This window comes from Rhinoraja longicauda, chromosome 2, assembly GCF_053455715.1.
Source record: "Rhinoraja longicauda isolate Sanriku21f chromosome 2, sRhiLon1.1, whole genome shotgun sequence".
Classification (NCBI taxonomy): Eukaryota; Metazoa; Chordata; class Chondrichthyes; order Rajiformes; family Arhynchobatidae; genus Rhinoraja; species Rhinoraja longicauda.
In genome coordinates, this window is record NC_135954.1 from 43,205,429 (window position 1) to 43,229,033 (window position 23,605).

Consider the following 23,605-nt stretch of genomic DNA (forward strand, 5'->3'; position numbering starts at 1 on the left):
AGTGATCAAGGCAAATGGTCAAGTTACATTTTTGGGGAGGCTGGACAAGCACGGGGGAGAAGGTTAACCGTATAGATTTAGACGAGGAATCGCAAGAGTAACATAAATGCCCACATGGATTAAATAGTCTAAATAGTCTGTTTCTGTGCTGTACATCCTACCTAATCCCATACAATCATAAAATCTATTTTCTCATGGATTAAAAAAATAAAAACAAAGTTCAATCTAAAATCCTCTTCACAAATAGACAAATAAAATCTAAAATCCTCTTCACAAATAAACAAATAGATTTCAAAGCTCAATATGTTACTGCACATCTACAATGATGCATCAAAAACACATAATTCACATTAATTTATTGAGGAAGGTCGTGAGAAATTATGGCTTCACACTTAGCACCTCTCTCAAAGATGATGCTGTAGAACAAAATTGGCCTATTGTTTCTAGTGATTAGATGTTATTTGAAAAGACATGAGACCCTGAAGTAGTTTTCAATCAACTAACCTGTTATTTCTCGGACAGTTCTGAAGACTTCCAATTTCGCCAGATGAAGTGGAGCAGCTTTTGAGTAGCTGTCACTAAAATGGAAAAACATGAATTAACAGGATATATTCCATTAACAAAACAATTTAGAGCATGGCTTTGAGACAGATTTACATATTTAGGCAGGAATTTCTTTAAGATTGCGCTTTCTTTTCCCAAACCAATTGCGTTTCCAAATCATTTTGCCTAACAGAAAAAGTATTTGGCTGTAAATTTGGCATAATTGCACAACTTAACATTGTTTTCTTTATTAAGCAAGTACACTAATACAATTAGCAAACTGTTATATATAACTATTAGTAGAAAAAAGTAATTTTCAGTAATTTATATCAATTTAGCTGCTTGACTGGGCACTGAATAAAATTCTTATTTTTGTAATGAAGCTTGTTCTAAAACAAACTAGGTACAGAACTGCATTACCACACAATTATATTATAGAATATTTATTAGACAAAAAAATGCAGTGTTCTAAAGCATTGCCTAGTTGGACTGGTTAATGACAAATTTTACACTGCTAATACTCTATGGGTGTAAATGGAAATTTCAATTTAAAAAACGAATCTACCAAAAATGAGCCAATTTGGGGCATAATTTATCCTTAGTCAATGACGGTGTTCAAAATCTACTTTAATCACGCTGGTAACATTGTATCCAATGATTCAAAAGGTGGGAAAATTCAGTTGCGCTTAATAGATAAGATAGGAATTATAGCATTGACATGTAATCTGGGAAATGTAAACTATTACTGGCGTAAGTGATAGAAGACTGCTTTCCACTCAAATAAATCAATTGGAACAAGTTTGGCCAGAGAGTACTTGGTGTATTGTGTACTGTATTTTCTAGGAAAGTTTTCTAGGAAGCCTTATAGAAATTCCGCCCTTTAGCATCAATGTTACTGAGAAGGAATAGCTTTTCTTCACCAGCTTTTTATTTTCTAATACACATGACAAATTTACAGCCATAAAATGAGCCCAGATATCCTGATGTTGCTCAAAGGACTACATATATATGCAAATTCCTCCTTTCTCTTTTATAACAACAAACCAATGGAATAATCTCTGTGCAGGGCATCTATTCACTTATTCATTCTCCATAGCTGAGCACAGCATATCCAAAAAACTATAAATATGTGGGTTTAGAGCCATAGAATCATACAGCATGGAAAGCGGGCTTTTGGCCCAAATTGCCTACGTTGACCAAGAGGCACCATCTACGCTAGTCCCATCAGCCCGGTGTTTGGCCCATATTTCTCTAAACCTTTCCTATCCATGTACGTGTCCAAACCTCCTCTGGCAGCTCCTTCTATACGTCTACTACCCTGATATGAGAAAGATCCCGCGTCTCAGCTTTCTATTGAATCTTTCCCATCTCACCTTAAACCTATGTCCTCTGGTTTTTGATTTCCTTACTCTGGGTAAAAGATTGTGCATTCACCCTATATATTTAATTCATGATTTTATACACTTCTACAAGATCATCCCTCAGCCTCCTGCGCTCCTAATTTGCCAAACCTCTCGCTCTAGCTCAGGCCCTCGAGTCTTGGCAATATCCTTGTAAATCTTCTCTGCACCCTTTCCAGCTTAACGATATCCTTCCTACAGCAAGTTGACTAACACTGAACACAATAGTCCAAATGCGGCTTCACCAACTGCAACATAACATCTCAACTTCTATATTCAATATGTTGATTGATGAAGGCCCATGTACCAAAAAAATTCTTGACCACCCTATCTACCTGCAACACCAATCTCAGGGATCTATGTATCTGCACTGCTAGGCCCCTCTGCTCAGGGTCCTGCCATTCACTGTGAAGGACCTGCCTTGGTTTGATTTCCTAAAATACAACACCTCGCACTTTTCTGCATGAAACTTCATTAACCATTATTTAGCTCACTAACCAATGATCTAAGATTACCTGATCTGAATGCTTAACATTATTTTCCTGATTCTTTTCTTCTTTAAATGATTTTTTTTTGGGGGGGGGGGAGGGGGGAGGTTGTCCTTGGTCCTATGGCTGAGATTATGGTCTACAGTTGGGTGTTTACTACTTCATTTTGAGGGAAAATGTCATAGATCACAATTCTTAGTTGAAGTGCCTAAAATATAGCCAGTATCATATCTCAGTCTTGAAAGACCAGTTCTGAAACATATGATATAATTTGGCATCAGTGAAGCAGATCTAGCTTCAATACCCCTTATGTTTCGTTTTTATGTATGTAGGTCTGTAATATATCTAATATAATTTCATAATTATATTATGCGGCACGGTGGCGCAACGGTAGAGTTGCTGCTTTACAGCGAATGCAGCGCCGGAGACTCAGGTTCGATCCTGACTACAGGTGCTGTACTGTAAGGAGTTTGTACGTTCTCCCCGTGACCTGCGTGGGTTTTCTCCGAGATCTTCGGTTTCCTCCCACACTCCAAAGACGTACAGGTATGTAGGTTAATTGACTGGGTAAATGTAAAAAAATAAATAAAACAATTGTCCCTAGTGTGTGTAGGATAGTGTTAATGTGCGGGGATCGCTGGGCGGCGCGGACTTGGTGGGCCGAAAAGGCCTGTTTCTGCGCTGTATCTGAAATATGAAATATGAAAATATGAAATAATAGTCACTGGTGATAAGAAATAAAAAGAATTATTAAGAGTTATTAAAAATGAGAAAACATGGAAAGGAAAATCAGAAAATCGCTAGAAGCATAAAGGAATCTAAAATTGATTCATCCTGGATCTTGGTCCTTGGAGAATAATTTATCACAATGAATATTGTCTACACGATCTCAAAACCTCTACCGGAAGTAATGGTTTCATCCTCAATTCTGTTTGGAATGCTTGATTATTTTTCTTATCATTATGCTGGAAAAGATTAGTGATGGTTTACCCTTTGAAAGTCACTTCCAAAATGACCACATTGCCATTAATTTTGGTGCAATTTCTAAATGAGTCAATATTTGTAGAATTGATTGACATAACATCCTTCAACGGTGGGACTCCAATTCCACTGCAATCTGAGAAAAGAGAATATTACAAATAAACAAATGGTTAGAATGTGACATTTATTGATAAACATACTCCTTCAACAATATGATGCCATTCACAGGCTTATTATTCTAAAAATATTATTGCAGCTATTGCAGCACTTTAGGTATGGCTGTGCACATGAAGGCCACAAAACCAGCAAAGAAACAATGACAACTACTTTCATCACAATGCTTACGAGTTATATACAGATCAGTGACAGGACAGAATATCTGCTTTGCTCTGAAATAGTATTGTGGGGATCTCATGTCCTGGAAGAACTGATGAGGTCTCTGCTTACAAACAACTCTCATCAGAGTTCGCATCAGTTTAACTATTTCGGCTGTTGATACCACATGGAATTTCAACAGTACACTTTATGGAGGAGCAGAAAGTTGCCGGCATATTTAACTATGCATGTGTTTAGTATGATCACGACAATACTGTGTACTGAGAGCCTCATCTTGTCACTAATTCCATGGACATGGAATTTACAGCAGCAAATGTTGAGCAAATGTACTATCAAAAGCAACACTTTATAGACAGGATAGTTTATAAACAATATTTTATTTACTACAATGAGACAGATACACAGTCAAATGTCATTACTGACTATGGTACCATGAGGTATAAAGAATACATGGAGATACTGCATGTTTCATCTCCTCTATATACGCATTGAATATTGCAACATCACTGTACATATCTTTTGACATAGGATGATAAGTGGTGAGCGACATTTTGCATAACAAAAATAATGAGACTTCAACAAGACAGTCTAAACACCTACTTTTGACATTCAGTAGCATTTTCATCACCAAGAGGGTTGGAGGACAAGAGAGGCTAATTTTTGACTGGAAACTGAACTGAACCAACAATGTAAATACTGAACACATAAGTCTGAAGAAGGGTCTCAACCCAAAACGTCACCATCCCTTCTCTCCAGAGATGCTGCCTGTTCCGCTGACTTACTCCACCATTTTGTGTCTTCCTTCAACGTAAATACTCTGTCTACAAGAGTAAGCCGCAGACTGGGAACGGTGCAACATGTGACCAATCTCCCGAAACACAAAGTTCTTTCACCATGCAGAGAGCATGTCTGGAGTATGGTGAAATCATTTCCACTTATTGGATGAGTGCAACTCTAACAACTGTGTCATTTTGTACAAAGATGAGGTCCTGAATTCTATCTGTCACTACCCTTTACATTCATTCCCACCAAAGCTAGCGTACAGTGGTGCAAAATACACAGCATTTATTTACCTAAACTACGCTGCAGCACCTGCCAAACCCAGGTCCTCCACCACCAATAAAGAGAAGGGCAATGGGTGCCTGCTTGGTCCGCTCCACGTCACACAACCCCCTGACTTAGTGATTTATCATCAGTCCTTCATCACTATTAGGTGTATATCCTTAAAATTCCAACCCGACATGACACTGGAAGCATTTTCATCAGAAGAACTGCAAAAGTATTTAAAAAATACAGTATTCCACCACTTTCTCAAGGACAATTATGGAGAGCCAATGCACTCTAGCCAGTGACACCTATATCCTGAAAAATTAATAATTAATACAACAGGTATCTGTAACAGGTATGCATGAAATCAGTTTCAGTTTAGTTTATTTGTCACGTGTATCGAGGTACAGTGAAAAGCTTTTGATGCGTGCTAACCAGTCAGCAGAAAGACAATGCGTAATTACAATGGAGTCATTTACGGTGACTCCGAAATATTTACCTTTCGGACAAGGTCCTTCGCATCGTTTACACTTTCTGATTTTGTCCTCATCTACCTCATATGTTCCAGGACTGCAGGCTCGAACACAGGAGCCATGGTCTGTCACCGCGTAGTTATCTGCAATAAAAACCCAAAGTTTAAAAGAGGCTTTAGAATTGAATGTATAATTACTCTGTTAATTTCAAAAGGAAACCATTTCCTGGCATTTATCATATTTAATGACATAAGGAGAGGTAATTCGGCACATTGTCTCCCAGGTGAGTGACCCATCAGCTCCATTGGCCTTTCTTTTATTTTCCTGTACTGTATTCTTTCAACCTTCTCTCTCCCACATGACAATCAACTCTCCACCGATACTTTTACCTTTAACCTACACTAAGGAATTAGCTCAGGGGACTGGACATAACAGAAACATGGCAGAGAGAAAGGCAACGGTTCAAAGGTTGCTTTATTGTCACGTGTACCAAGTACAGTGAGATACATTTTTTACACACAGCTCTGCAAGACTATCCCCATACATAATGACAAATGCCCCAGTCAGTACAGAGCAGCCCACTGAGTCCATACGCAAGAGGTGCTATTTTGGCACCACTTTACAGTCCCAGCTGCAGCTGATAACAAAGGCCCGTCGCAGACGGCAGGACTGAAGTTTCAATGTTCCAGGGTATAGATGCATAGAGATGCAGGTGACAGAGGATGGGGTGGGGGGATTGGGTGTGGAAGAGGCTGCCTTTTTGATTAGGGAGGACATAACTATAATGCATAGAGAGGATATTCTTGGGGAATCATCCAGTTGAGGCTTTATGGGTAGTACTTAGAAACAGAAAGTGAATGCTCACTTTGATGGGGCTGTATTATAGGTCTCCAATAATACAGTGGGGACTGGAGGAGCAAATGTGTAGGGAGATTGCAGATAATTGTAAAAATAAAAGGGTGTGGATGATAATGTAGATAACATTGTTAGTAAATTTGCAGATTACACCAAAATTAGTGGATAGTGAGGAAGGGTATCTAGTTCAATTGGGAAGGTGGACCAAGGATTGGCAAATAGAATTTAAATCTGACTCATGTGAGGTGTTGCATTTTGTTATGTCAAACCAGAGCAGGACTTACACAGTACATGGCAGAGCATTGGAGAGTGTTGTAGAACAGAAAGTACTGGGACTACAGATCCACAGTTCCTTGAAAGTGGCGATTCAAGTGGATAGAGTGGTGAAGGCAGCGTTTGCACACTTGGTTTCATTAGGAAAGGCATTGAGTACAAAAGTTGACTCATCATGATGTACCTATACAAGTCCTTGGTGGCACCACACTTGGAGTACTGTGTGCAGTTCTGGTCACTAACGGTAGGAAGGATGTCATTAATTTGAAAAGAGTGCAGAAGATATTCACCAGGATTTTTTTTTTGGAGTGTAGGAGACGAGGGGCGATATTGAAGTACATGAAATCATGAGGGGCATGGATGAAGTGAAAGCTCACAGTTTTTTTCCCAGAGTAGAGTATTCTAAAACGAGAGGACACAGGCTCAATGTGAAATGGGTGAGATTTCAGAGACCTCAGGAGTAACCTTTTCACTCAAATGGTAGCCTGCCTGGAACGCAACTACCAGAGGAAGCTATAGAAGTGGAAACAAACACAGCTTTATAAAGATATTTGGACAGATATATGGATAGTAAGGGTTTAGAAGATATGAAGGAAAAAACGGGCAAATGGGACATGCTCAGATGTGAACTTATTCCATATGGACAGGTAGATGGGCCTGTTTCCATGTAATATAGCTCTATGAGCCTATGAATAATTTATGGTTGTCGAACAATCTACCAGCATGAATTTAGGATATGAAAGGAAACTGGAGCAGTCAGAGGTAACCCACAGGGTCACAGAGAAAATGAGTGAACTCTGCTTAAATAGCAGCGAGGTCAAGATACAACTTGAATCATTGGAACTGTGAGGCAGCAGCTTATTTGGTCCTCCACTGTTTTAGACTGGAGACTTAATTGTAAAGTTGATGAGATAGCAATAACTAATAATAATCTAGTTAACTGCTCGGATATATGATATGCATCTTCCTTTCATGCACCCAGAATCAGCATCAGTAATGATGGTCTTTTGTGTACAATTTTCCATTATTCCTGACATTCCTTTTCTCCCCCAGGATTATTGGGAACTGGAGAATTTATTCAATTTGCTTGTTCGACAGATATCAGGTAATTTATTCAGCGGTTTTTACTGACATTTCTATGACTCTATATAGATGCATTATGCTAGCTGCTCAATCATTCACACAGCAAGCTATTAATTACATAGTTAATGGGCAGTGAAAGTTCAGTAGAAGTGTCAGTAGTTAACCTGTTATTTAACACACAACCACCTATTAATTTCGAGAAGTGCTGGAGGAGTATAATTCAACTTAAACAACATACGGGGACACTTCTCTACACAGGATGATCCAAAGCTGTATTTTCCGTTTGGATTCCGCTCCATTTGATAGGTGATTGTATTGTAGACTACCAAATGAGGACAGGATTCTTTACAAGTATCTCCATCAATGAATTTCCGGCATGCCTGAAAAATGAAACAGCATTTAACAGATTTAATATGTTTGCATCTGCTTTACACGCAGCTCAAAGTTTCTGGAACTTACAATGATATGTCATTTGCAACAACTTACTGCATGAAATGGTGTAAATTTTGTACACATTCCAGTGCATGGTTAATAGTAAAGTATAGTTCTCGTGACAGATAAATTCAGGTAGTTCTGTTACAATGTATATTTCCTTAACGCAAATTAGTTATAACATGACTAAGGAAATGGGGAACACTATTTGCATAATAAAGGCTGTTTTGTTTATAGCACAAATATCATCAGGAAATCCTGTTTAAATCTGTGCCTTGAAGGCATTTACAGCCTCTTCTGCTACAATGGGATTTATTTGGAGACGTAAATATTATGTTCTGGAACTACCTGTGAGGAAATAAGAACACAGAATAAAATGGAGCAATCTATCTAATGATAGATTAGATTCGTTTTTTTACATAGAAAAATAGAAAATGGGTGCAGGAGTAGGCCATTTAGCCATTCGAACCAGCACCGCCATTCAATGTGATCATGGCTGATCATCCAAAATCAGTACCCCGTTCCTGCTTTTTCCCCATATCCCTTGATACCGTTAGCCCAAAGAGCTAAATTCTACTCTCTCTTGAAAACATCCAGTGAATTGGCCTCTATTGCCTTCTGTGGCAGAGAATTCCACAGATTCACAACTCTCTGGGTGAAAAAGTTTTTCCTCATCTCAGTCCTAAATGGCCTTATTCTTAAACGGTGGCCCCTGGTTCTGGACTCCCCCAACATAGGGACCATATTTTCTGCATCTAGCCGGCCCAATCCCTTAAGAATTTTACATGTTTCTATAAGATCCCCTTTCATCCTTCTAAATTCCAGTGAATACAAGCCTAGTCGACCCATTCTTTCATTATATGTCAGTTCCGCCATTCCGGGAATTAACCTGGTGAACCTACTCCCTCAATAGCAAGAATATCCTTCCTCAAATTAGGAGACCAAAACTGCACACAGTACTCCAGGCGTGGTCTCACCTGGCTGTACAACTGCAGCAGGATCTCTTTGCTCCCAAAGGCCAACATGCCATTAGCTTTTAGCTTTCTTCACTGCCTGCTGTACCTGCATGCTTATTTACTTTTTGTTATATATATACCATCAGAATGCACAGCAGCTTGAAAGTTTGGACATCCAGCTTCTCCCCCACAGGTAACTGAGTCCTGAACCAATCATCTCTTTAACACCACAGGGAGTAGGGTAAGAGACTGAGCACACAACCCTGACGGGCACCAGTGTTGAGGGTCAAGAAAGAGGGAATGTTATGACTGATTCCAACCAATTCTAATGAAGTCTGCTGGTCATGAAGTCCACAAGCCAGTTAGAGAATGAGGCTCCAAAGCCAAGGACCAGAAGTTTAGGGGTAAGTTTATTTGGTAGAGTGTTGAAGGATGACTTGTATTTAATAAATAGCATCCTGCCATAGGTGTCCTTATTGTCAATGTGACCCAGGGCTAATGTTGTGGAAGAGATGGTGTCCTCCATAGTCCTATATTTCCTGTAGATATATTACAGAGGGTCTAGATTGTGTGGAAGACTATTGCAAAGCATTTCATTACAGTCAACGGAATGGCAGTCAATGAGATATCTCTGGAAGGACGAAAGCACAAAATTGTATTTTATTTATGTCTGCCTTAATGGCCATAGATCAGTTCACTTTCATACCAGACAGTCATGTTCTCTGGGCCCTGTACATCCAGCAGCACATTGAATGTGGCAGCAGTCACTGGGCTGGGGACCCATGCATCGACCTGAACATTGATCAGCGCAGATTTTCTTTGTGACTGAAAGCAAATAGCATTTACATTACTTTTACAGCAATTTCAAGTTGCATCAGTCTGATAATTTATGCTGTCACAGATGTCATCAAAATAGCCCACATACTGTTTAATGGAGACACTACTGCAATTTGATTCTATATTTGTTCAGTAGTAGTGCAGGGCTGAATGATAGGTTTGTACAAATGATTTATTTTATACTTTTCATGACAGACAAACAGAAATATCAAATTTAAACGGTGAGCAAATTACAGTTTAGAATTTTACAAAAGAAGTAGTTGAAGGCTAAATTATTTTTCTTCATTACTAATTTCCATTTAGCATGATTGACACATTGTATGTGCATTATCTAATTTAAAAATAAATTCTAGGTATTCAGATGAACGAAAATGTTTTCTAAAAACAATTTTCTCTCAGCCTACGATGCTCCAGAGAAAACCATCTAAGTTTGTCTAAACTCTCCTTACAACTAATAGCCTCTAACCCAGGCAGCATCCTGGTACACCTCATCTGCACCTCCTCCAAAGCCTCCACATCCCTTCCTGTAACGGGCTGACCAGAATTGCACACAATACTCCAAATGTGGCCTAACCAAAGTTCTATAAAGCCACATTATGACTTTCTGACTCTTATATTCAGGCGGGAGTGTCCCAGGGAGCCGCGCGAGTGGGGGGAGTGTCCCGGGGAGCCGTGCGAGCGTCCCGGGGAGCCGCGCGAGCAGGGGGGTGTCCCAGGGAGCCGCCCGGGCTCGATCCACCCGCCAAACAACAGCGGCGCCGACGACCGGGGCGACGACCGACGACCGGAACGTGCCCCGGTAGGCCTGACTCGTCCCACAGGCCTCCCAGGGAACTGCGGAGAAGCCGGGAGGCATACATATATATTCCATCTTGGCGAATAAGTCATCAATATTTGTTGAACAAATTTTCTGGTAATTAATTGAAGTTTCAGTTTAAACATTTTTGTGAGTGGAAAATCTTGTTATCACACCAGTATATAATGTGGCATTATAACACCCTATTGACAAATAAATTGCTTTCACTACCACCTGTGCAGATCACTAATATTAAGGGAGTTGCATGGTTAAAGGGTGAAAGCAAATATTGGAAATGTAATGAATGAGCTTTTGTAGAGAGTAGAAAGTTTGAGGCAGGACTACTGTATAAATACTATCTGGTAATAAATAACACCGAGATCTTTACATTTTAAAATATGAAATTACCAAACCATTTTAGAAACTAAACAGCGAGCACTTACATTTTTGACAATTCACCACACCTGGACCCCAACACGCTGCTTTTTGACACTGTGAATGACATTTAGGGCCTACAAATAAAAAAAATAATGGTATTGAATTAAAAAGCAAGGTTGGATCAAAGGATTGACCATTATAAATAATTGGTTTTACTAGCTCCTGAGTCTCCATTCCAGCTTGCTTTATATTACAGTGTGATTGTTTTTGTTCTGTTGTCTTCAGCCTTCTTAATCTATCATGTTGTTCTCAGAATCTTTTATAATGTGGAATATATTGCCCATTTTCACGATAACCTCCAGAGAATGGTTAAATCTGCAAATTTTCCATTTCCTTTCAATTTCTTCACCACTTGCTTTCACAGTTTGTTCCCTTTGCTCGTCCTGATTAAATATGTTATTATTTTGTATATTATCCTACTTAACCCATTCTTTTAGCCAGTATATTCTTCGCTAACCTCTGACAGCAGTAAGAACCTCTTCCTCTATTCTCTTGCATCCATGTTTCTGGTGCCTGGGCTCTTCCTTTGTTATTACTGCTGTTACTCTGACCCAGAACCAAAATACTACCCTCTTTTTGAACCCGGACCCTTTTGCCAATCTCCACACTGGCCCCGCATCACTCCCTGTTCCAAACATTAGCTCTCCAACTCTCCCAGTGCTGCCTTGCCAATCTTTGACGGCTCTAAATAGACACTGATCGTCAGTTCAGCCTACATGCCCAACACCTTTGTGATGCTTTGCATATCCCACCACCCACTCCATCCCAAACCACAATATCTACAATTACCCGTGTTTTCTTCTGTTGTGCCTCCACGATTCTCTACAATGTTTTGTGCACTGCTGACACTTGCTCATTTTCTACCTTATGTCCTGTACCCACCACTGACAGCCACTGCCTTAGTATTTCTTACTACTTTCCACCCATTCTCCTCTAGATCCTGTTCCTTGGTGGTACCTTCCACCATCTCTATTCACAATATTCATCATCATTGCGAAGTGCTGAGGTACATGTGAAAATAAGGAACACCGGAGAAATGTAGACGGCTCTCCTATGTGCTTCTGCAATTATCCATGAAGGGAACAGTCAGAAAGCAGCATGTTAACCACTCATTAGAAATAATGTTGCACAATTACTAATGATTGTGGCCCGAAGGACAATGTTATGAATCAATTTTCAGTTGCAGAAGTAAAATGTATATTCTAGTTTTGTCACAAATACTCACATGCAGATAGATAAACAATAGCAGATTACAAGATGAAACAAATCTTTAAATTAATGATTGTCTGTGGTGCAGTGCTGGTCTAATATAAAATAAACCAAAGTTTTCTGTTTTAATTTAACAACCTACCAAATTCATTTACAATTAAATGGTAAGAGTGAACTTATTTCTTACAATTTCTTGCAGTGAAGTGTACAGCCATGCTAGATGCTGTGGCATTTTCCAAAATGTCATCCCACTGAATAGTTTGTAAGTAACAAAGCTGAGGGTTGGAACTAAGTTTCACTGTGCCAGATAAAATTTCTGAAAGATAACAAAACATGTTATTGGGAGAAAAACATAACACCATAGGAAAACACATCTGGTTATATAGAGAACATGCAAACTCCACACAGAAAGCACTGGGTGTCAGGATTGAACTTGGGTCGCTGGCTGCATCGCAATCAGCTGTGCCACTGTGCTGCCCTCAGCTTCGATGCTTGTCTGCATTTATCTCAAAATAATTTCTATTCAGAAAGACAATAACAACACTGGACACAATACAAGGAAAGTAACAGCAATACAGGGATCAGCCATTGAACGCTGCCTCCTAGGAAAAGGAGCACAGCTGAACATTTTGCAGAAAATGCTGCTTCAGGTTTCTTTGAAAGGCAACAAGTCAAATGTTTGAATAAAGTTTCTATTTCAGGAAACACTGGTAAAAAGCTCTCCTTTGCCCAGCTGGCTTGCAATCTGTCCTGAAGTGATGTGTCAGGTAAATTTCAGAGCAGCAATTTTGAAGGACTGGTATGCATCTTCATAAGTTCATACGTGATAGGAACAGAATTAGGTTATTTAGCCCTTCAAGTCTACTCTGCCAATCATGGCTGATCTATCTCTCCCTCCTATCCCCATTCTCCTGCCTTCTCCCCATAACCCCTGACACCCGTACTAATCAAGAATCTATCTATCTCTGCCTTAAAAATATCCATTGCCGTGGCCTCCACAGCCTTCTGTGGCAATGAATTCCACAGATTCACTACCCTCTGACTAAATAAAATCCTCCTCATCCCCTTCCTAAAGGAACGTCATTTTATTCTGAGGCTATGACCTCTAGTCCTATACTTCCCCATTAGTGGAAACATCCTCTCCACATCCAGTCTATCAGGCCTTTCATTATTCACTAAGTTTCCATGAGGTTTCCCCTCATCTTCCAGATGCTGTTTGGAGGAGTATCGACCTCCTTGCCTGTCCTCCTCAAGGTAAACCCATGGCCAGCAACACATGGGAAAGCTCGACAGATCAAACTCATGGATGGATTACTAACTTAGGAATTGATGTGGAGTTGGCATGGGTAAGTGGTATTAAGTTAAAAGATCAGCCAAGATCTTTTTGATTGAGGTGGTGGGGTACAATTGGACTACTTGGTCTTAGTCTTGGGTGCACAAGGCATCATTTCCAGTTTGCACTGGACACAATATTTGGAAGTGTGTGCGCAGTGAGGTGAACAACAGTAGATGTTAGGGAGGCTGTTAAATAAGATGACAAGCGATTGATAAAATTTATCACAGAAAAATACAAAGTATTATGTTTCAGAGTTAAGAAATGGAGGGCAGATATATTGAATGATTCCAGAGATGTGGGACCAAAGCAGCATTCAGACTGGAGAAGCTGGTATTGCTCCCCTGAACCAGAGGAGCTTCAAAGCAGCACACTCGGGATTTTGATGATGCAATGCGGACAGATTTTCCAGGCTAATGAATTCAATGCAATTATTACTCCACAGACTTTTAATTCACTATTTTGTCTGTTATAGATTGGCATAATAAATTCCGAATGAACTTGAACGTGGTAACAACAGTCATCGATGTGTTAAATGGAGCTTAGGAACTGGGATTAAAGTGTGTTATAAGGGATAGTATAAGCGTGGCATGGGATATGAGGCTCCAGTTGTACAGTTGTGTGCAGGAACTAGGGTCTTGCTGTATTAAAGGGAGAGCTTGACAAGGAGTCCTGATGTGTTAAGTGCCGTGGGGGGAACCCGCATCCCATTGTGTTAAGGAGAGCGCAGGTAACCAGCACTCATTGAGCTAGATGCTGAGCCATCAGGATCTCTGAACAACTGGATAAATTTGCGAAATGTTGGCAACGGAGTAGATAGAACTGAACCGTTCTCACATGTGGAAGGGGCGAGAACCAGAGAGCACACATTTAAAATAATTGGCAAAAGAATCTGAAGTCATAGATTCATAGGGTCATAGTGTGGAAACAAGCCCTTCGGCCTAACTTGCTCATACCCGCCAACGTGTGCCAGCTACACCAGTCTCACCTGTCAGCATTTGGTTTATATCCCTCCAAACCTGTCCTATCCATGTAATTGTCTAACTACTTCTTAAATGTTGGGATAGTCCCTGCCTCAACTACCTCCTCTGGCAGCGTGTTCCACCTATCCGCCAGCCTTTGTGTGAAAAAGTTACTACTCAGATTCCTATTAAATCTTATCCCCTTCACCTTAAACCTATGTCCTCTGGTCATAGGAATGCCTAGAGCTCAGACCCTCTAGTCCTGGCAACATCCTCGTAAATCTTCTCTGCACCCTTTCCAGCTTGACACCATCTTTCCTATAACACAGTGCCAAGAACTGAACATAATATTCTAAATGTAGCCTCACCAACGTCTTATACAACTGCAACATGACCTCCCAACTTCTATACTCAATACTTTGGCTGATGAAGGCCAAAGCCTTTTTGACTACCTTAGGTGTGACTCCACCTTCAGGGAGCTATGCACCTGTACTCCTAGCTCCCTCTGCTCTACAACATTCCCCAGAGGCCTACCATTCACCATGTAGGTCCTGCCCATGTTAGACCTCCCAAAATACAACACCTCACATTTTTCTGCATTAAATTCCGTCAACCATTCCTCAGCCCACTTGGCCAATTGATCAAGATCCTGCTGCAATTTTTCACAACCATCTTCACTACCTGCAAAACCACCCACTTTTGTATCATCTGCGAACTTGCTAATCTTGCCGTGTATGTTCTCATCCAAATCATTGATATAGATGACAAACAGTAACAGCCCAGCACCAAACCCTGAGGCACGCCACGAGTGAAAGGCCAGCAGTCCAAGAAGCAACTTTCCACCATCACCCTCCACTTTCTTTCATGAAGCCAATTTTCTATCCATTCAGCTATCTCCCCTTGGATCCCATGCGATCTAACCTTCCAGAGCAGCCTACCATGAGGAACATTGTTGAATGCTCTACTGAAGTCCATATATACAACATCTACAGCTCTGCCCTCATCGACCTTTTTGGTCGCATCTTCAAAAAACTCAATCAGATTTGTGAGATGCGACCTCCCACGTACAAAACCATGCTGACTATCCCTAATCAGCCCTTGCCCATCCAAATGCCTGTATAACCTATCCCTCAGAATACTCACTAGTAACTTTCCAACTACAGATGTTAAGCTCACCGGCCTGTAGTTCCCAGCATTTTCCCTGCAGCCCTTCTTGAATAAAGGCACAACGTTTGCCACCCTCCAGTCTTCCAGCACTGCTCCTGTATTTAAAGATGACTCGTAAATTTCAACCAGGGCTCCCGCAATTTCCCCTCCAGTTTCCCACAATGTCCTCAGATATATATGATAAGGCCCTGGAGGTCTACCTTCATAGCACCTTCACAGGGTAGTACCTTCAGCATCTCTTCGACCGTAACACTGACTGCTCTCAAGACACTTCTAATGACTGCCCCAAATTCCTCTGTCCTCCTGTATTTCTCCTCGGTACATACAGAGGAGAAATACTCATTGAGGACCTTGCCCATCTCCAATGGCACCACACAGAGTTAACTGCTTTGATTCCTGAGGGATCCCACTCTCTCTCTAGTTACCCTTTTCCCCTTATGTATTTATAAAATCTCTTGGGGCTGCCTTTAATGCTATCTGCCAGACCTATCTCCTGGCCCCTTTTTGCCCTTCAGATGATCTTTTTTACTTTGCTCCGTAGTTCCCGAATATCCTCCAGGGATACACTTGATCCCAGCTGTCCCATGTGTTCTTTTTATTAACCAATGCCTCTATTTCTCTCATCAGCCAAGCTTCCTTATGTTTGTCTGCTTTGCCCTTCACTCTAACAGGGACGTGCATATCCTGGGCTTTTATCTTCACACTTTTAAAAACATCCCACTTGGCTGATGTTCCTTTCTCCTTAAACAACCTGCTCCAATCAACTTGAGTGAGACTTTCTCTCATACCTTGAAAGTTGGCCTGACCCCAATTCAGCATTTTAACATGTGAGCTTTCTCTGTCCCTATCCATAACTATCTAGAGTTGCTGCTTTACAGCGAATGCAGCGCCGGAGACTCAGGTTCGATCCTGACTACGGGTGCTGTACTGTAAGGAGTTTGTACGTTCTCCCCGTGACCTGTGTGGGTTTTCTCCGAGATCTTCGGTTTCCTCCCACACTCCAAAGACGTACAGGTATGTAGGTTAATTGACTGGGTAAATGTAAAAATTGTCCCTAGTGTGTGTAGGATAGTGTTAATGTGCGGGGATCGCTGGGCGGCGCGGACTTGGTGGGCCGAAAAGGCCTGTTTCCGCGCTGTATCTGAAATATGAAAATATGAAAATAAACCTAATCAACCAGTGGTCACTGGTTCCAAAAGGCTCCTCCACAAACACTTCATTCACTTGCCCTTCCCAATGTACCAAGACTAGATCAAGTGTCACCCTCTCACGCCCTCTACATATTGTTGGAGAAAACTCTCCTGAACACCTTTGAGAAACTGCACCCTATCTAAACCTTTCACACTGCGATTTTCCAAGTCAATATCAGGAAAGTTTAAATCCCCTACTATAACAGTAGCTGTCTGCAATGACTTTTGACAGTGACAATGCAAAGTAGAATGACTTTATTTAAATGTATTTTAATGGCGTGAACCTGGGTGCACTGCCAATCCTCATTCATGACATTCCCTATGGAAATAGATAGGTACCTGAGAGGGAAGGATTTGCTGCACTCCAAAGAGAGACTGGAGGATTGGGACTAGTTGGATTGTTATTACATAGATCTCACAGAGACACAAGTGACTCATTTTATGCTATAATCTTCCAGAGATTCTACAAACAATAAAATATTATAAATCATTGCAAAAATACACCTTTTAGTTTGCATAAAATATGTGTTAAACAAACCTGTAAGGTTTTGTAAATGTAGCTCACTAAGCCCGATCTTTTCTTTCCGTTTATAGTTTGATAAAATGACAAGAGCAAACTTGTCGTCGTAAAGCCGATGACCTCGGATGATCCGAAGATTCTGCAGCGGGATCTTTGAAATTTTGTTGAGGGCGATGAGGACATAACCTGAAACTTCCTGAATACTCTGCAAATGAAAGGAACATTTATCATGTGGAAGGAGTGGTAAAATAATTTATCAGGAGTTTTGAGGTATTCTGGAGCCTCTGGCAATGCATATTTCAAATTGAAATATGGGGCAGACAAATTCTAAACATGAAATATTCATGTTCATTCATACACACTCATATAATGACATACTTTTCTGATTTTTCTCCTGCCATCTTGCAGGCATAGATTTCTTACTCAATCTCTGTGCAATCTGCACCAGCCACAATGCAGTGCATTGCTCAAATTCCCATCATTTGTTTGTGAAGTGGGAAGTTATTTAACCATAAGATTTTCACAGCTAGACGTCACATTGGTTTCCCCTGACACACAGACACAAGCACATCCAAAAAAAGCCACTACATTGAGATCAAAAGCAGGAAATTCTGCTAATTTTACTCTCCTTTGATCGTGGTAAAGTGAAGCACCTCGGTCCATGCACAAACGAGAAACAGTTGTGTCATTATCAGAGATCAAAGTCATTCATTGTGTTAACTCAATGAAAACAACAAAAAAATACCATCTTGTTTTCTAATTAAATTAAGTGGCAGGAATATTTAAAAACAATTACATTTTTAGATGGTGAAGGATTTGTGGAAGACAAAGAATAAAAGGCAACAAAACAAAAGAGAATTATCATGTTTTTGTGAATTAACTTTAGCCGAGATGGAAAAGCTGGCTCCGTTTCAAAAAGATAAGAGATGTGTAGTATTTGGCAAGAGAATAATTGTAAAGCACTATGAATAATTGACAGCGAAAGGACAATTTGCCTCCAGTGTTGAATATCAGTCGTTGCATTGTGAGAGAACAACCTGCAATGTGAAGATGATGCACGTAGAGTGGAATCATCACCCAAAGAGCACGGGGATCAGATGTCGATTTAAAGAGCTCATTCAGATGGAGCCGGGGCAGAGCAGGAGGGAATAAAGAGCCCCAGGGAATCTAATGTCATAGAAAATGAATCAGCATGTGAAGTTTCCACTGAGCATAAATGGAGCTAGTCCAAACCTAATTTGAATTCTCTTTACATGAATACTTTCCAAGATTCATTATGTTGCTGAACTTGAGTTACTGGTTAATATCTTTTTTTTTTTGAGTGCAGAAGTGATTACGAGGAAATTAAATAGTGGTGAATCAAGAATTCACATGAGATTGCGCGCGGTTAACTTTCTCCAAAGTACATGGTGCCAGACCCAGTAAAATGCTCTGGAGCTGTTTAAGGCAATAACACCCCAAACCCAATGTTACGACTTTTATAAATGTATTACATTTTAACAATGGTTATTGTTGCTATAACACATTGATAAAATGCAAATCTAATTCCAATATTGTAGTGGATGATTACTTCACAATGTATCATGTTCCTCTACCACAGATTTGCAATGTGACAGGGTTGGTAAGGGAAGAATTGTTCTTTCAGATGTTATACCTTTAAATTAAGAAGTACGTTACAATCACTCAAGGTGTATTTGGGGTACTTAAGAATAAGAGAACAACATTATAAAAGATGCAGGAGGGGTGACAAGGAGGAAATAAGTGGGTGGGGCAGAGTGTGATAATTTTGGGCATAAAAGGAAGCAATGGGATAAATGTGCGTTCTTAAAGTGCAAAACTGTAGATTTGTGTTAACATCAAAATAGAACCAGAGATTAGGAAATCAATGTACTTAACTACAATGGGGAACAAAGTTAAGCCAGCAGGAAAACTTCTGTCTTTGCAACAAATAGCTTTAAAATGTAAAAATCTCACTTAAGTTTCCACACGAGGAGAAGTGATATTGAAATGATATAAATTTCAGACATGGGCATCATTAAGGGATTCAGTGGACGTTGGTCCATATAGATTTGACTCTGGACCATATGAAGAGCTGACCAGGAATATTAATCGCATTTCACCTAATATTTGGGAAATATAGCAAATAGAAATGTCAGCAAATAGATTGGAAAATAATTGTTTTTTGGGCAGACTATCCACTGTTTTGTTTTGCCAGATGACAAAGAATTGCATTGGAAAAGTACTTGTCCATTATGTGAATAATCCATAAGGATGTAACATATAAATTCATAGACAGGTCTGACAATTTTCTTAAGGGTGTTTGAGGAAATGGCAGGCTGTGCAAACAAGTAAAACTCTGCGAATGTAATATATGTTTGGAGTTTAAAATTGCTTTTGATAAAATTTATTAGTCATAAGTTCATAAGTTGTAGGAGCAGAAGTGGACCATTTGGACTATTGGGTCTACTCCACCATTCAATCATGGCCAATCTATCTTTCCCTCCAATCCCCATTCTCCTGCCATCTCCCCATAAGCGGTAGAGTTGCTGCTTTACAGCGAATGCAGCGCCGGAGACTCAGGTTCGATCCTGACTACGGGTGCTGCACTGTAAGGAGTTTGTACGTTCTCCCCGTGACCTGCGTGGATTTTCTCCGAGATCTTTGGTTTCCTCCCACACTCCAAAGACGTACAGGTTTGTAGGTTAATTGGCTGGGTAAATGTAAAAATTGTCCCTAGTGGGTGTAGGATAGTGTTAATGTATGGGGATCGCTGGGCGGCACGGACTTGGTGGGCCGAAAAGGCCTGTTTCCGGCTGTATATATATGATATGATATGATGAATCAAAAATCAGTTGATCTCTGCTTTAAAAATACTCAATGACTTGGGCTTCACAAGCTGTCCGTGGAAATGAATTCCAGATTCACCACCCTCTGTCTGAAGAAATTCCTCCTCAGCTCTTTCCTAAAGGTACATCCTCTTATTATGAGGCTATGCCCTCTGGTTCGAGAATCTCCCACTAGTGGAAATATCCTCTCCATATCCACTCTATCCAGGTCTTTCACTATTTGTTAATTTTCAATAAGGTCCCCTCTCATCCTTCTAAACACCAGCAAGTATGGGTCCAGTGCTGCCAAACACATATCATACGTTACCCCAATCATCCTCAAAATCAATCTCATAAACCTCCTCTAGACCCTCTCCAATGCCAGCATGTCCTTCCTGTGATATGGAGCCGAAAACTCACAAATCTCACAATACTCCAAATGTATTCTGACCAGTGCCTTTTAAAGCCTCAGCATCACATCCCTGTTTTTATACTGTAGTCCTCTTGAAATAAATGCTAGCATTGCATTTGCCTTCCTTACTACCTATTCAACTTTCAAATTAACCTATTCGGAATCCGCATCAGCACTCCCAAGTCCCTTTGCACATTGCGATTTCGGAATCCTCTCCCAATTTAGAAAATGGTGTACGCCTTTATTCCTTCTACAAAAAATGCAAGACTCTACACTTTGCTACATTGTATTCCATCTGCCACTTCTTTGCCCACTCTCACAACCTGTCCAAGTCCTTCTGCAAAGGTCGTGCTTTCTCTATACTACCTGCCCCTCCACCTATCTTCATCCGCAAACTTGGCAACAAAACCTTCAATTCCCTCATCCAAATTATTGATATACAACGTGAAGATTAATGGACCCAGAACCTGAACACCACTAGTCACTGGCAGCCAACCAGAAAAATCCCCTTTTATTCCCACTCATTGCCTTCTGCCATTCAGCTAATCTTCTATCCATGCTAGTATTTTCCCTCTAATACCATGGGCTCTCATCTTCTTTAGCAGCCTCAGCTCCGGCACCTCATCAAAGGTCTTCTGAAAATCCAGGTAAACAACGTGCACTGACTCTCCTTTGTCTATCCTGCTATTAAGTTCCTCAAAGAATTCCAACAACCCCAATAGTCTACAATTGATTAGTAGGTAATCTGCTGAAGTGAACTGAAAACTCAACCAAACGGGAAGCAAATTTATTCTAAACTGAACCAAACTAACACTACCAGATACCATGGCAACTGGTGATAAAGCCATTCTAGTCACAACATACAGAGAGATCACGTCGGACTGAGGATTGAGATAAAACCAAGTGTGCAAGGTGCACGAAAGTCTTGCAAATCAAATAGATTTAGATTCATGAGGGCTGCTGCATGGAAAATGGCTTCTAATGTGAAGAAATGTAAAGACAAGTGAAGAAAGGAAATAATGAAAATATAATCCAAACAGCTCTGGACCTTATGATCAATTACTGCTGCTATTCCTTCATATGGTATATTGATTACAGCGGAAATCAGCACAGAGATTAAATGCACTGCTCTAAAAAAAAATAACAGAAGATGCAGAACATTTGGACTGCTCAGCAAGTCAGGCAGCTTGTGTTGAGAGAGAAACCAGTGTTAATAAATCAGATCAGTTGCATTCAACTGGTGAGCTGTTGGAGGAGGAAATAACTGTTTCTCTCTTCACAGATATTGCCTGGACCACTGAGTATATTCCAACATGTTTGGTGTTACGCTTGCAACACTGAGCTACTGGGAATGCAGATCAGCTGTGAGGTCTCATTGAAAAATCGGCTATGGGCTGGTTACACATCATTCTATGTTTATGATTTGTGTCACCTAAGTATATTGGATGACTTTTGTTATTGCAACCTATAAAAAGACCTAAGATCCGGCCTTATACGGATAACCCAGGCTGCGTAGGAAAATCTCTGGTTCAAGCCCCACATCACAGACTGCATAGCATTATCAAGGCTGATATTCCAGTGCTATGCCAAAGCTTTTAAAACTCATTTATCCTCTCAAGTGATGTGAGACACATGACAGGAATGATCAGAAAGAATGGGTTGGGGTAGGGAAAACAAACCTGAGAGGGAAAGGGTAAATGATACGTCATGATTGGACAGGCAAGTTCTTCGAACAGCAAAATAAATGGCTGTTCTCAACCTTGAGAGTAAACATCATAAACAAGGACCCTTACTTGAAGGAAGGACACATCATGATGTTCCTCCAGGAAGGTTATTTCCAGATTGCCCATTACTACCTCACAAGCATTGTAAGTCTTGCGAAGATTGTTGTAATGGTCTTCCACATTTGACAGAATTGTCAGCTTGTTTTCAATTCCGGAGCAAACTGTAATAACAAGAAAAAAACTAAGTAAGTATCAGCCTAAAGCAAATTTATCATCATTCATTTGATAGCATTCTATGTTCTAAATCATTTCTGTTGGAACTGATCCTGGAAATACATAATTTTACAACTTTATAGTAATAGCTCTTATTTGAATCTATGTTACATGCGTGTATCACTGTATCCACCGCAATTGAGAGACATGACAATTGTAACATAAACACAGGCTCAAGCTGGTATTGCATAAGGTTTGACAACAGAACAAATTGAAATGGAAATCATTGGAAGACTACCCATTATTTTGGTGTCAGTTCAAGTCTCTGTCCTTGATTCCCATTCCAGACTTAACATGACACATGAGCATTCACCTCCAATGATCTGACTAATGCTATGTACTGAGCCAAACAAGGTTATGATATCAAAATAGACAATAGACAATAGACAATAGGTGCAGGAGTAGGCCATTCGGCCTTTCGAGCCAGCACCGCCATTCAATGTGATCATGGCTGATCATTCTCAATCAGTACCCCCTTCCTGCTTTCTCCCCATAACCCCTGACTCCGCTATCCTTAAGAGCTCTATGTAGCTCTCTCTTGAATGTATTCAGAGAATTGGCCCTCTGAGGCAGAGAATTCCACAGATTCACAACTCTCTGACTAAAAACGTTTTTCCTCATCTCTGTTCTAAATGGCCTACCCCTTATTCTTAAACTGTGGCCCCTGGTTCTGGACTCCCCCAACATTGGGAACATGTTTCCTGCCTCTAACATGTCCAACCCCTTAGTAATCTTATACGTTTCGATAAGATCCCCTCTCATCCTTCTAAATTCCAGTGTATACAAACCTAGTCGCTCCAGTCTTTCAACATATGACAGTCCCGCCATTCCGGGAATTAACCTAGTAAACCTACGCTGCACGCCCTCAATAGCAAGAATATCCTTCCTCAAATTTGGAGACCAAAACTGCACACAGTACTCCAGGTGCGGTCTCACTAGGGCCCTGTACAACTGCAGAAGCACCTCGTTGCTCCTATACTCAACTCCTCTTGTTATGAATGCCAACATTCCATTGGCTTTCTTCACTGCCTGCTGTACCTGCATGCTTCCTT

At 40.5% G+C, this 23,605-nt stretch overlaps 1 protein-coding gene across 2 annotated transcripts in view; it reads right to left on the reverse strand.

Annotated features, from left to right (window-relative positions):
* The window catches only part of LOC144604133 (epidermal growth factor receptor-like), a 235,096-nt gene that overhangs the window by 59,092 nt on the left and 152,399 nt on the right, over positions 1-23,605 (reverse strand). For both annotated transcript variants that reach the window (XM_078418319.1, XM_078418311.1), the window contains exons 2-10: positions 22,350-22,501; positions 17,338-17,524; positions 12,335-12,463; positions 10,944-11,012; positions 9,574-9,692; positions 7,718-7,859; positions 5,295-5,411; positions 3,422-3,548; positions 505-578 (exon numbers count right to left, since the gene is read on the reverse strand). In XM_078418319.1, coding sequence (XP_078274445.1) covers positions 505-578; positions 3,422-3,548; positions 5,295-5,411; positions 7,718-7,859; positions 9,574-9,692; positions 10,944-11,012; positions 12,335-12,463; positions 17,338-17,524; positions 22,350-22,501 — 1,116 coding nt within the window. The remainder of the gene's footprint in view (positions 1-504; positions 579-3,421; positions 3,549-5,294; positions 5,412-7,717; positions 7,860-9,573; positions 9,693-10,943; positions 11,013-12,334; positions 12,464-17,337; positions 17,525-22,349; positions 22,502-23,605) is intronic.